Below are 12,797 nucleotides of genomic sequence, written 5' to 3' on the forward strand. Positions count from 1 at the left end.
GGGGGAGGGGCAGAGAGAGAGGGAGACACAGAATCGGAAACAGGCTCCAGGCTCTGAGCCATCAGCCCAGAGCCTGACGCGGGGCTCGAACTCACGGACCGCGAGATCGTGACCTGGCTGAAGTCGGACGCTTAACCGACTGCGCCACCCAGGCGCCCCCTTAATCTTTTTTTAACAAATGACTTAAAACCTGTACTCTCTGAGAAATATGAGCATAAGAATATGATCTTAGAAATCCTAGAAATATTTCTTTGATAATGGTAAATGAACTACGCTAGCCATACGACTTCAAAGCCTGTAAGACTTAGGCAACAGCCCCGGAACAATCTACAGAAAAACTGAAAATATAACTTATGGTCTGAGCAGCAGATATAACTGAGCCCTGAGCTCCCTCATTTCTTTTTTTTCCACCTTTGCTTAACTAGCACAGTGCAGAGTACCTGAAATCTAGTGGGTGTGGCAGGCTGGATAATGGCTCCCCTTAAGACACCTACATCCTAATCCCCAGAACCTTGAATGCTATCTCATAGAGCAAAAGGAGTTTGCAGATGTTATTAAATTAAGAATATGGACATAGAGAGCTACTTTTAAATTATCCAAGTGGGCCCAATAAGAGGGATAGAGGAGGTAGAAGTGAAGGTAGGAGGTGTGACAGCGGAAATAAGAAGTTGAAGTGATGAGGGTGTCACAAGCCAAGGAATGGAAGCAACCTCTAGAAGCTCAAGGAGGCAAAGAAAGGAAAGCCTCCAGAAGGAACGAGCCCTTCCAACACCTGGACTTCAGACTTCTGACACTTAGACTGTAAGAGAATACATTTGTGTTATTTTAAGTTACTAAATGTGTGGTAATTTGTTACAGTAGCCAACAGAGAACTTATACAGTGGGCAGGGATCATGTGTTGATTCAATTATATATTCTATCCTGGTAAGTTACTAATAATTACTTATCCCAAGAGAAAATTTTCTTTCCATTTAGTTCATTTAGGACTTAAAATTCATATTTCTGGGGCTCCTGGGTGGCTCAGTCGGTTATGTGTCCAACTCTTGATTTTAGCTCAGGTCACGATCCCATGGTTTGTGCGTTCAAGCCCTGCGTTGGGCTCAGCGCTGACAGTGCAGAGCCTGCTTGGGATTCTTTCTCTCTCTCTCTCTCTCTCTCTCTCTCTGCCCCTCCCCTGCTCAAGCTCTGTCCTCTCTCAAAATAAATAAACAAACTTTAAATAATTAAATAAAATTCATATTTCTGGGCTTAGCATTTGTTTCAACCTAAATAAGTCATCTGTTTGAAATATCTGTGGGCTGCATAAAAACCAAACCATATTTCATATTTGTGATATACTAGTTAGTAAGTGTGCTAGAGCTGGTATTAAACAAAAAGAAAAACCAGCATTACAATTTACTCCTTTTCTTTATTAGTATAATATCAGAGGTTCCTGGAACCTAAGATCCTAGTATGCCTAGTTAAATGAAACGTAAGAAATACAGAGTTTAAATAAAGAACACTTCAGATCCAGTTGTGAGGTATGCAAATTTTCAATTGAGGAACAGCAAATGTGCTCCACACTTCAATGCTTAAGAGTAAAGTTCATCTACGCTATTCATTGTTCGCTGGAAAGGAAATACAGGAATCAAAAAACATGTTATTGCAAAAACAGGCCCCACCGTATAGAGAATATTCAGCAGTCTCAGAGCAGAAGAGATGACCTAGCAACTAATGTCGTCCTTAGGGTCCTGCAGGTGGCTAAAATGACTGAGTAGAGGGCAGAGCACTGGTCTGAGGAGAGATACACACATTCCACTTCTGACAAGGAAGACAAGCCGTGTTGTGCCCTGCAGCTTGCATTGTATATTAGGTTATGGTTGGAGAGCAAATTCCAGAATACATTAAAACACTGAGGATAGCTCACTGAGGACACATGAACCTCAGGAAATATACGCCATTAAGCTTCAGACAAGAAAAAAAAAACCCCATACTACAAGGACCTCTTGCCTCAAAAATGGAAATATCAGAACATACCCCACCCCTGTTGCTGATGATCACAAAAGTGCCCACATAAGAAAAACTCTCGAAATGAATGTTTTCAGCAGGTTTTACTTTTGTGTGGCATAAAGGACCATCTCTTGCTGATAAGATTTCCTGTGTACAGACAGGAAAGCATGGTCTAAAACCAAGCAGAACATGCTTGTTAGAGTTTGCCTTTAAATGTTAGAGACAGCATATTAAAAGTGAAAGGTAAAACACAGGTTTTGATAATATGAGTAGCCAAATACCTTTTTTGCTGTAATCAAAGAAAATGTTCCTAGATTGATCCCTCTAACACCATTTGTATAATAAGATTCCACAGGAGCATCTTAATGTGAAAAGCTATGCCCACCCATTCTTTCTAAATAAATCAGAACATTATCAACAGTAATGAATGCTACACAAGTCCATTTTATTTGAAGAAGTGATACCAGATCCCTTAAAAACTATTTCACTTTTGGTTTTATTTTCCTGAGTGCTTGCATGCATAAATTTGGAAAATCCATTTTTTAGGTGGTAGCCACCAAAGTTTTAATGTGAAATGATTACGAATCTTGGACTAGGGTGTCCTGGTACCTAGTTTTCCCTCTCTTTGTCTCGCCTAGCAAACTACATTTTCCAAATCGCAGCTTACATGGGCTTTCTCTGGAAAGTCACTCATAATCCTGCTCTGCCCTCCAGGTAGTAGAGCGATCCCTTTCCACATTTCTGGCTCATTCTGTGCAGAATACCATGATGACATTTATCACCATATAGAAACTGTTCATACCTCTGTCCCTTGTATTAGAATGGCAGCTATATTAGGGTGTGTGTATCACTTCTGTAGTCCTCCTTAGTCAATGTTCTGATATGTAGTGATGCCTCAACAAACAGCTGATGAATGAATAAATCTCAATATTTTAAATACTTCTCAAAAATCATCACATTAAAAATTTAATATTGCTATTATACTTACCCTAGTGCCTGAAAGTTGCTTTCAAATGGTTTACCTAACGTACATATAATATAAAAAAAATAAAACACATGTCTATGTGTGTATAGACACAGAGAGAAAGAGAGGGAGGGAGGAGAGAGGGAGACAGAGGAAAAGATGGGGAAGAAGCAAAATATTAATAACCAACAAAGATTTGTTGAGTATTCAATATTTCTATAGGCCTGAAATTTTTCAAAGTAAAAAGCTGGGCAAAAAAGTTGGTATCCCTTAATTGAAAATAGAATTATAATGAACAGTTTTATGTTCCTAAAACACATTCATTGCCCACTCAGTCTTTTCAACACCCCTTAGAGTGGGGGGGGCCAGCATTCCTATTCCTTATTTCTTTGCAAATAAGAAAAGTGGGACTGGGGGGAGGCAGGTGTAAGTGATTCCTCAAGTTTAAAGAGCTGTTTGTTCAGTGGCAGCCAGCACCTACATAAAGATACTCGAATTCTAAGGCCAAGGTCTTTTCACTACACTAATCTGCCTTCTCATCAGATGAATTTTAAATACTTTGTGTTCCCCCCGCAAAACATACATTCAAGCTCTAATCCCCAGTACCTGTGTACTTTACTTAGGAATAGAGTCTTTGCAGAAGTAATCAACTTAAGATGAGGTCAGACGGAAGGGTGGGCCCTAAATCCAATGACTGGTGACTGCATCAGAGAAGAGAGAGGGAGACTTGGATACAGAGACACAGGGAAGAAGGCGGGTCTGCAGGAATGATGCAGCCACAGCCAAGGAGCACCGAGGGTTGCTGGTGACCACCAGAAGCTTGGAGAGAGGCCTGGGACAGATTCTCCTTCAGAACTTCCAGAAGGAACCAACCCTGTCATCATGTTGATTTTGGATTTTGGTATTCTAGCCTCCAGAACAGTGAGAGAATTTATTTCCGTTTTTTTAAGCCACATGGTTTGTGATAATTTATTACTGTAGCCCTAGGAAATTAATATGGTAGTTATCATTTGATCTGTAGATATATAATTTTTATGCAACAGTATGTGTGATGAAAGGGTTTCAGTTACTTATTTTCTATGGCATGTCCTCTCTGACCTTACATGTAGGGACAAGGAAACTGCAAAGACAATTTAAAATAAATTTTTACCAATTTTAGAGTTTTCCTGATAAATATGGTGGCTGTTTCTATATATTTTAAAATATGATTACGTTTCTTAAAAATTATCAGTTAAATTATAATACTCACTTGTTCATGTGCTCCCAAATATGAATCGTCTTCTGCCATTCTGGAGCTATATATCAAAACAAAACAAAACTATAAGAATGGAATGACACTTAAGAATTCCATCAGGTAGGGGGCGCCTGGGTGGCTCAGTTGGTTAAGCGTCGGACTCTTGATCTGGGCTCACAATCTCATGGTTCGTGAGATGGAGCCCCTTGTCAGGCTCTGCCTTCATAGCACAGAGCCTGCTTGGGATTCTGTCTCTCCCTCTCTCTGCCCTCCCTCCCCCACCCCCCAAACCTCATTCACAGTCTCTCTCGAAATAAATAAACTTAAAAAAAAAAAAAAAAAAAAAAGAATTCCACCATGCAGGAGTAAACCTTATTATTCCAGTAAGACCAAACATAATCCTTTTGAAAAGATTTTAGGAGGGGAACATCTTCCTTAGAAGAGTAGTTCCTCTTTGGAATCTAAATCTAACAGCAGGAAAATTGCACCATCGAGGAATTCACACTTATGTACAATCCGAAATCCTTATGTCAAGCTCACAACAGTGTCCTAGAGTCTGGTACAATCCATCCTCTGCATAAAGATCACACACACTCACATTCTTAGGTCATTCCTTTTTGTCACCATCTAGACTTGAAGGATTTAGTCTTAGCTCTTTGTGCAGATTATTTTCCAACCTTTCAAGAATTCTGTGATGGTCCTAGAACTGTGTCCAAGTTTTCTACCTGCTGCTTGAGCTAAGAAGCTCCGAGAAGGTCCTCCTGCCTCACACTTCCTTAGAATTAGGGATGGCCATTTGATGAAACGCTCACCGGTGGGCCATTGGAACTACTGCATGCCATTCCCAGGTCTATTGCTCTAGGTCCTTGACATGCTTCCTTCGTGGTTTTGTTTCTTTTTCTCTTTCCTGCTGGATAAGACCTAGACGTGAAGAAGACCCAGCCTCTACCACATAGATGATGATAAGTGGCAGCTGACGCTGGTGGTGATGTAGAAAGAAATAAATTCCCTTGTTCTTTAACCTCGTGTATCGTGGGGTCTCGCCATTACAACAGTCTAGTCTTTACCCTAATGACTACATTACCTAACAGTCTAGTAAGGACAAAATCCTCCAAAGAGGATCCTGGCTTCCAATGAAATCTTCTCCTGCTAGTGACCTCTGTGACTTATAAGGAGTGGACAAGCCTTGTGAGGATTGCTAGTGGGATACAAAGCAGTGTCCAGCTTCAGCAAAAGGGAAAAGGCTACATCCTATAGAATAAGAACTCCATGCAGATTTTAAAGAAATATGTCTCAAATAAGAAAGATTTATAATGCAATCTTCCTGCTGAAGATTTACAAATAACTGTAATCAATTAAGATAAGCAGTTTAAAAAAGGAAAATTGCCCTGATACCATAGAAAGGAATTAAGTGATTAAAAATTCCAGAGTTCTTCCACTGCTGGGTGTGTGACTCTGGATATATGGCCTCTGTTTCCTCATATGTAAAATGAAAGGTTTTGATGGGATGGACCTTTGAAAACAGTAGAATTTGTTGAGCTTGGAGTTATGTTAGTTAGCTAACAAATGCTTATTGAAAGAACAAATCACAACTCTTTTTGTAAGCCTGGATTTTTATATGTACTTAGGCATATATCTATATTCAAGAATCACTATAGGGGTGCCTGGGAGGCTCAGTCAGTTAAGTGTCTGACTTCAGCTCAGGTCATGATCTCACGGTTTGTGGGTTCGAGCCCCGCGTCAGGCTCTGTGCTGACAGCTCAGAGCCTGGAGCCTGCTTCGGATTGTGTATCTCTCTCTCTCTCTCTCTCTCTCTCTCTCTCTCTGTGTGTGTGTCCCTCCCCCACTTGTTCTCTCTCTCTCAAAAATAAACACTTAAAAGAAAAGAATCCCTATAATAAATTTCAGGTATTTAAAGAATACTAATAAAATAATAAGTGTTACATTGAAAAACAGTGCTAATACCAGTTATAATACTCTTGGGAACAATCCTTATTCTTAGAACACTACAGGACTCCAAACTTCCAAGAAAAATAATAAGACAATTTTTTTTATCTTTAGGTTTTCCGTTAAGGTGAGCTAACTACGTGAATCCTCTCAAACAATCTTAGCACATGGTCTTCAAAACAGAGGTGAGACTGTTGGCTTGCTAAAATGACAGAATCCATTCAGTACCTGTTACTCTGATTATATATGGGTGTGTAGATGTGTACATACATCTGTGGATGGTTTCCTGAACTTTGAATGGATAGATTCAGTAGCAAGTGGCCCTCACTCTGATTTTAAAACTCATTCTTATCATGATCATTACTGTAGTTAAAACTTTAATTAAGGGGTGCCTGGGTGGCTTAGTCAGTTGAGCGTCCGACTTCAGCTCAGGTCATGATCTCGCAGCCTGCGAGTTCGAGCCCCGCATCGGGCTCTGTGCTGACAGCTCAAAGCCTGGAGCCTGCTTCTGATTCTGTGTCTCCCTCTCTCTCTGCCCCTTCCTCACTCATGCTCTGTCTCTTTCTCTCTGTCAAAAATAAAAATAAACATTAAAAAAAAACACTTTAATTAAGATCTCTAACCTGTAGGCACAGGACAAGCTACCCAAGTAAATACAGTCCTCTTGCCAACATCGTCCCCATGATTTTTGCGCAAATGTGTGGCAAAAGATCACAGTTTTAAAAGCCCAACAGCAGCCCAAGAGATACCCGGGTGGTGATTAAAATATGAATTTTTACAAGCTTTGTAAGATAGTTAAGTTCGCTGTGAAGAGCTAAGGTGATAGTAATCCTACAGTGATGTCAATGTTAATTCATAATTTAAAAATAAAATGTCAAAAGAAACCAAGAATTATTTGGAAAGGATGAATCATTGAGTACTATTTGCATTAATTGTAAAAGCAGGGTTTTATTACAAAGTTTTGAAATACCAAATAAGTCTTTGGAACTAAAGGATCAGGAAAGACCAGGGAAAGCCCCTACTGCCCCCCTACTCCCTGAGCCCTTCCTCTCACTTTCCCTTTGCACAGTTCCGTGCTTTTGAGGAAGGACCTTGAAACAGAAAGGAAGATATTGGGTTGACTGGTGAGAAGATGGGCTTAAGCTCTGCATCTCTCTCCTATAATGGTTGAGGCTTTCAGGAAAATTTTCACACCGTGGAAAGAGAAATAGAAAATGTAACTAGCTAGCAATAAAAACAGCTTCTCCAGGGAATTGTGTGTATTTCTCACACGAGAGGCATAATGTTATAACTGGCTATGTTCCGAATATGTGACGAGCGCTACATGAAATGCCTAATGGATTATTTTCTGCACATCTGTGACAACCTCACCACTGACACCAAAGGCCAGCACAAAGAGTTGTTAGTGAAGGCAGCAAGGCCAAGGCCACTTCCTTTCTTATAACCGGAGACATTTTCTAGGATCAGATATATTCACATTTTTTGAGGGCCCACTGTAAGAAAACATACTCTTTTTATTCTATTAGATTTCATAAAAAGAAAAAAACAAAACTTTTCAAACCCATTGATTTCATGACCGTCTAATGGGTCATAATCTGCAGTCGGAAAAACAGAATTTCAGGTGCCATTCAGAGGATGTGGGTGGGAATCAGAAAGATAGTGTCTCTATTTTTTTTTTTTTTTTTAATTTTTTTTTTTCAACGTTTATTTATTTTTGGGACAGAGAGAGACAGAGCATGAACGGGGGAGGGGTAGAGAGAGAGGAAGACACAGAATCAGAAACAGGCTCCAGGCTCTGAGCCATCAGCCCAGAGCCTGACGCGGGGCTCGAACTCACGGACCGCGAGATCATGACCTGGCTGAAGTCGGACGCTTAACCGACTGCGCCACCCAGGCGCCCCGTGTCTCTATTTTTAAGCTTATATTCAGCTATAACAGACACTACTTAGGTGTAATTTTAATACTTTATCCTGGTATGAGGAAGAATGACAAGAAAAAGAGTGACTTTTCACCATTTTTCTGTTGCATGATAAATTGATACAGAGAAAGGCTATGCTGGAGTTTCTTTCCTTTTTAAAAAACATTTTTTTTGGTTTATCTATTTTGACAGAGAAAGAGAGAAAGAGAGAGAGCAAGCGGGGGAGGGGCAGAGAGAAAGGGAGAAAGAAATAATCCCAAGGAGGCTCCAAGCTGTCAACTTGGAGCCCAGTGTGGGGCTCGAACTCACAAACTGTGAGATCATGACCTGAGCTGAAACCAAGAGTCAGATGCTTAACCAACTGAGCCACCCATGCATGCCTGGAGTTTTTTTCTTTAGAGGAATTTTTTGGAGGAAGTGTACTGTAAGACATACACACATGTGTGCTACATACAATGTGAAACATTCAACTGTGACTATCTTTTGACTCTGTAATTCCACGTCCAGAAAGTTGTACTAAAGAATTATATGAGTAAGCGTGCAAAAATAAATCAATAAATAAGGACAAGGATATGCACTGCCACACAAAAAAAACTGGAAACAATCTAAATGTCCTTTGATAGCAGATTGTTTAATTACAATTATGCTACACTCACACCTTATATATTATGTAACTGTTAAAAAGAATAATTTGGATCCATATATAGTGACATGGAGACTATTGCTCCCTAAGTTATACATTCCTAATGTTTTAATTTTCTAACTCATTTATTTGATTAGAAATAGACATTTTTAAGAAAAAAAAAAGAGATAAATCAAACGCTGTGCTGAACATGAAGTTTAGCTGTGACATCTTTAACAATTAATGACATATAGTGAATAAAACATGAAGTATAAATGAGCGAAAAATTTCTAAGCACTACTGGAATCCTCCTCATAATAAATATAATAGAAAAAGGTTAACTTTAAAGGGGCTTTTTATTTACATCTTTCTTGTGAGATATCGGCTTAATGATGATGAAAGAAAAGTTAATGGTGGGTTTGCTTTTCTCAGAATAGCTGATTTTTAAAAGTTTTTGAAAAAAACCAGTATTTGCAATCTACCGCATTCAGATTTATATAAACTCATTTTCCGTATTTTTCCATGCCTTCATCCATCTTCAGCTCTGGATTGTTTTATTTGAGTGCAGTGAGACTATGTGACCAATGCAGAAGTGCTAGCTCATAAGTACAAACACATTGCGGTTGGAGCCGGTGTGAGGTCCCTGTCACAATGGAATGCCAATCTAACAGAGATGGTAGATACATACACAACATTCAACTATTAGCTCATGCAAAGCTTATTAACATAGTTAATGGGACATAGTAAATGTTAACCATTTTGTTAGAGCATAATAAGTATATGTTTATATTAAATTACAGGAAGGAAGAGTAATAGAGACAGTGAAGGTTTTAGGCATTCTGAGAAGAATCAAATGTCTACGGCCATGCCGCCCCGAACGTACTCTATCTTGTCTGAGAAGAATCAAGTACTTTTCTTTCCTATTCTACATTTATAGGCACACTGCCACATTCCCTCCTTAACCCTATCCTTACCACTGTTGAATAAAATGCTTGCATTTTGCCACTAGGGACATTTGGCAATGTCTGGAGACATCTTTAGCTGTCACACTAGGTGGATGGTCTAGTGTGTAGAGGTTAGAAATGTTGCTAAACATCCCATAATGCAGAGGACAGCCTTTTACAATGAAGAAGCATCTGACCCTCAATGTCAATAATACCAAGAAAGAGAAACCCTGATGAAAGGCATCATGTGACTTTGGTTCACATGTAGAAAGAACTAAACTTTATTGATTACTTCCCAGAAATCAGGAATCATAGCTGGTGCTTCACATTTTTCACTTAATTTTCACAATATTCCTGAGAAATAGGGTCCCAGATGAGAAAACTGAGGTTTACAGACAGTAAGTCATTTGCTGAGGTTGACAGAGTAATGCTAGCTAATTTGACTCCACAGACTATGATGTGTTCATTTACCTAAGAGGCAGATGCGATCTTTTCCTTGACCTCTAATTTTATTCATTTTAATACAGCACTTTGCTGCAGGCTTCCTGAATGTTCTGTTTGGAGCTAGTCTACTCATAGCAGAACCCGAAAAGCAGAATAGGACTGTGACAATGCACTCAAGTGAGTTCTTCCTGAGATAATCAAATGTGAAGGTAAAAATGCCAAACAATAATACCTCAAGCAGTAGTTGCTTTTTATTTTGTTTTGTTTTAAATATCTCCTTTGTTCAATTACAAAGAATAGAAGGAAAATCAAGAGACTCTCTTTTTGAAATATGTCCATAGGAAACACCATAATTCACTAATGACATGATAAAAGTATGTATATCTTTAAAACTAAAGTATACTGAGCCGTGTCTGGGTGGCTCAGTCGGCTGAGTGTCTGACTTCAGCTCAGGTCATGATCTCGCTGCTCGTGAGTTCGAGCCCCACGTCAGACTCTGTGCTGACAGCTTGGAGCCTGGAACCTGCTTTGGATTCTGTGTCTCCCTCTCTCTCTGACCCTCCCCCACTCACTCTCTCAAAATAAATAAACATTAAAAAAAAAAAAACAAAGCTAAACTAAAGTATATTGAAATATTTCTTGAATGCATTGCTCCCTTCATTAATTTAGTCATTCATTAAAAAAATATTTAGGCTTCCTATGTGTCAGTTACCAAAAACAGCAAAATATACAAGAGTGTACTCCCAGAGCCTACAGTTGTGGTAGACTGAAAACAATGATCCAACATTCTTTGCAACTCTACCCAACAAAAGGTAAAATCGATTTCTCCATCCCTTGAATCCTGGCAGGCCTGTTACTTGCGTCTGTACAACAGAATGAGAAAGAAGCGTGAATTTTAAATGCAAGCTTCAATAAGACTTGCAACAACCATTCTTGCTCTCGTGGAACACTGCTGCCAAGGGAACAAGCCTGAGCTCGCCACTGGAGGATGAGAGATCGTGTGGGGCAGGGAGGCACAGTCCAGGTTGAGGCACCCCTAGACCAAACAGCATCAGATGAGCAACCAGAAGACTTCAGAGGGCAGCAGAGCCAGCCCAGACCAGATGACCCACAGAGCCCACCAAATTGAGAGAAATAACAAATGTTTGTGTTTTAATTAGCTTTGTGGTAATTTTTTATACAGCAAAAGCCAACTAATGTGACAGCTTAGTAAGTAGAAAGACAAATAAGGAAAACCAATGCAACATGGTAAGTGTCATGGGAAATGGAGGGTGTGTATGGCATGGGTTAGTCATTGTGGTAATTCAGTAATTACATTTTCTTTGTTAGGGTCCTATTCACAACTCCCCCCCCACCCCAAATTTGTACTCATTTTTACTGTATTTGCTTATTCAGTTCCCAACACAAAGGAAACAAGTACATTAGCCAAAAATACTGTGATGTAAACATAAATAAAATTAGTACTGTTAAAACCTACAAAATGTAAATATTAATACATGGCTGCTAGCTTTAAACAGTGATACGATTAAAAAACAAATTATAGGGGCGCCTGGGTGGCGCAGTCGGTTAAGCGTCCGACTTCAGCCAGGTCACGATCTCGCGGTCCGTGAGTTCGAGCCCCGCATCGGGCTCTGGGCTGATGGCTCAGAGCCTGGAGCCTGTTTCCGATTCTGTGTCTCCCTCTCTCTCTCTGCCCCTCCCCCGTTCATGCTCTGTCTCTCTCTGTCCCAAAAATAAATAAACGTTGAAAAAAAAAAATTAAAAAAAAACCAAACAAATTATAGTATTTTAAAGTTTTTTTTTAAGTTTATTTATTTTGAGAGAGAGAGAGAGCGCACAAACTGAGGAGGGGCAAAGAGAAGGAGACACAGAATCCCAAGAGGGCTCTGCACCATTAGCACAAGAGCCCAATGGGGGGCTCGAAACTATGAGATCATGACCTGAGCTGAGATCAAGAGCCAGATGCTTAACCAACTGCGCCACCCAGGCTCCCCAAAAACGAATTACAATCTTTTAATACTATCAACTCTCTAATATCTAAAATCAAATTAATTATTCCTGCAGCAATGGCCCTGTTCTTGACTTTCCAATTTCTGCCAGTATATCATTTTCTCAGATACACAGTCACCATTTCCTCCTTTCCTTCTCCTTATCTCACACATACTCCATCAATAACTGATTTCTGCTGATTTCTTCCTTGTGTAATTTCTTGTATCTGCCCCTCCTATCCATTCCCACTGTTGTACCCTACTTGAACTTTCACTGCCTCACTTCTGAATGACAGTAGTAGTCTCCCTATGATTCTCCCTTATTGTGGTGTTTCTTCTTCCTTAAGCACCTTTCATATTATTTCCATATTACTTACAAGATAAAGTCAAAAGCCCTCAAACACTCAGCTTATTATATTACATTAAATCATATTACAAACATCACCTATTACTATGTCCTAACCCAAACCCTTTATTATAGGCAGATTGATCATTCAAAAATGGCTTGCTCATTGCCACCTTGTATTTTGTTTCACAGTAGCCTTGCATCCTGAAATGCCATCTTCCCAACTTAAATATCACCTACTCCTTAAGCCTCTACTCAAATCTGACCTCTGCCCCGAAACTCTGTATTTTCTCTGTAACCTATAGGTATGTTGTCCACATAAGGGCTATCACACTTATGTGTACTGGTGATTTTACCCTTGATAACATACTGTTCTACTGCAATTTAACTATACATACATA

At 39.6% G+C, this 12,797-nt stretch overlaps 1 protein-coding gene across 3 annotated transcripts in view; it reads right to left on the reverse strand.

Moving 5' to 3' along the window:
* Positions 1-12,797, reverse strand: part of NFKB1 (nuclear factor kappa B subunit 1) — a 119,371-nt gene that overhangs the window by 90,246 nt on the left and 16,328 nt on the right. For all 3 annotated transcript variants that reach the window (XM_025921381.2, XM_025921380.2, XM_086704500.1), the window contains one exon: positions 4,203-4,248. In XM_025921381.2, coding sequence (XP_025777166.1) covers positions 4,203-4,241 — 39 coding nt within the window. In that variant the 5' untranslated portion in view covers positions 4,242-4,248. Of the gene's footprint in view, positions 1-4,202; positions 4,249-12,797 lie in introns of those variants that run through there.

The sequence above is a fragment of the Puma concolor genome, chromosome B1 (assembly GCF_028749965.1).
Source record: "Puma concolor isolate L17-30 chromosome B1, mPumCon1.1.hap2, whole genome shotgun sequence".
NCBI lineage: Eukaryota > Metazoa > Chordata > Mammalia > Carnivora > Felidae > Puma > Puma concolor.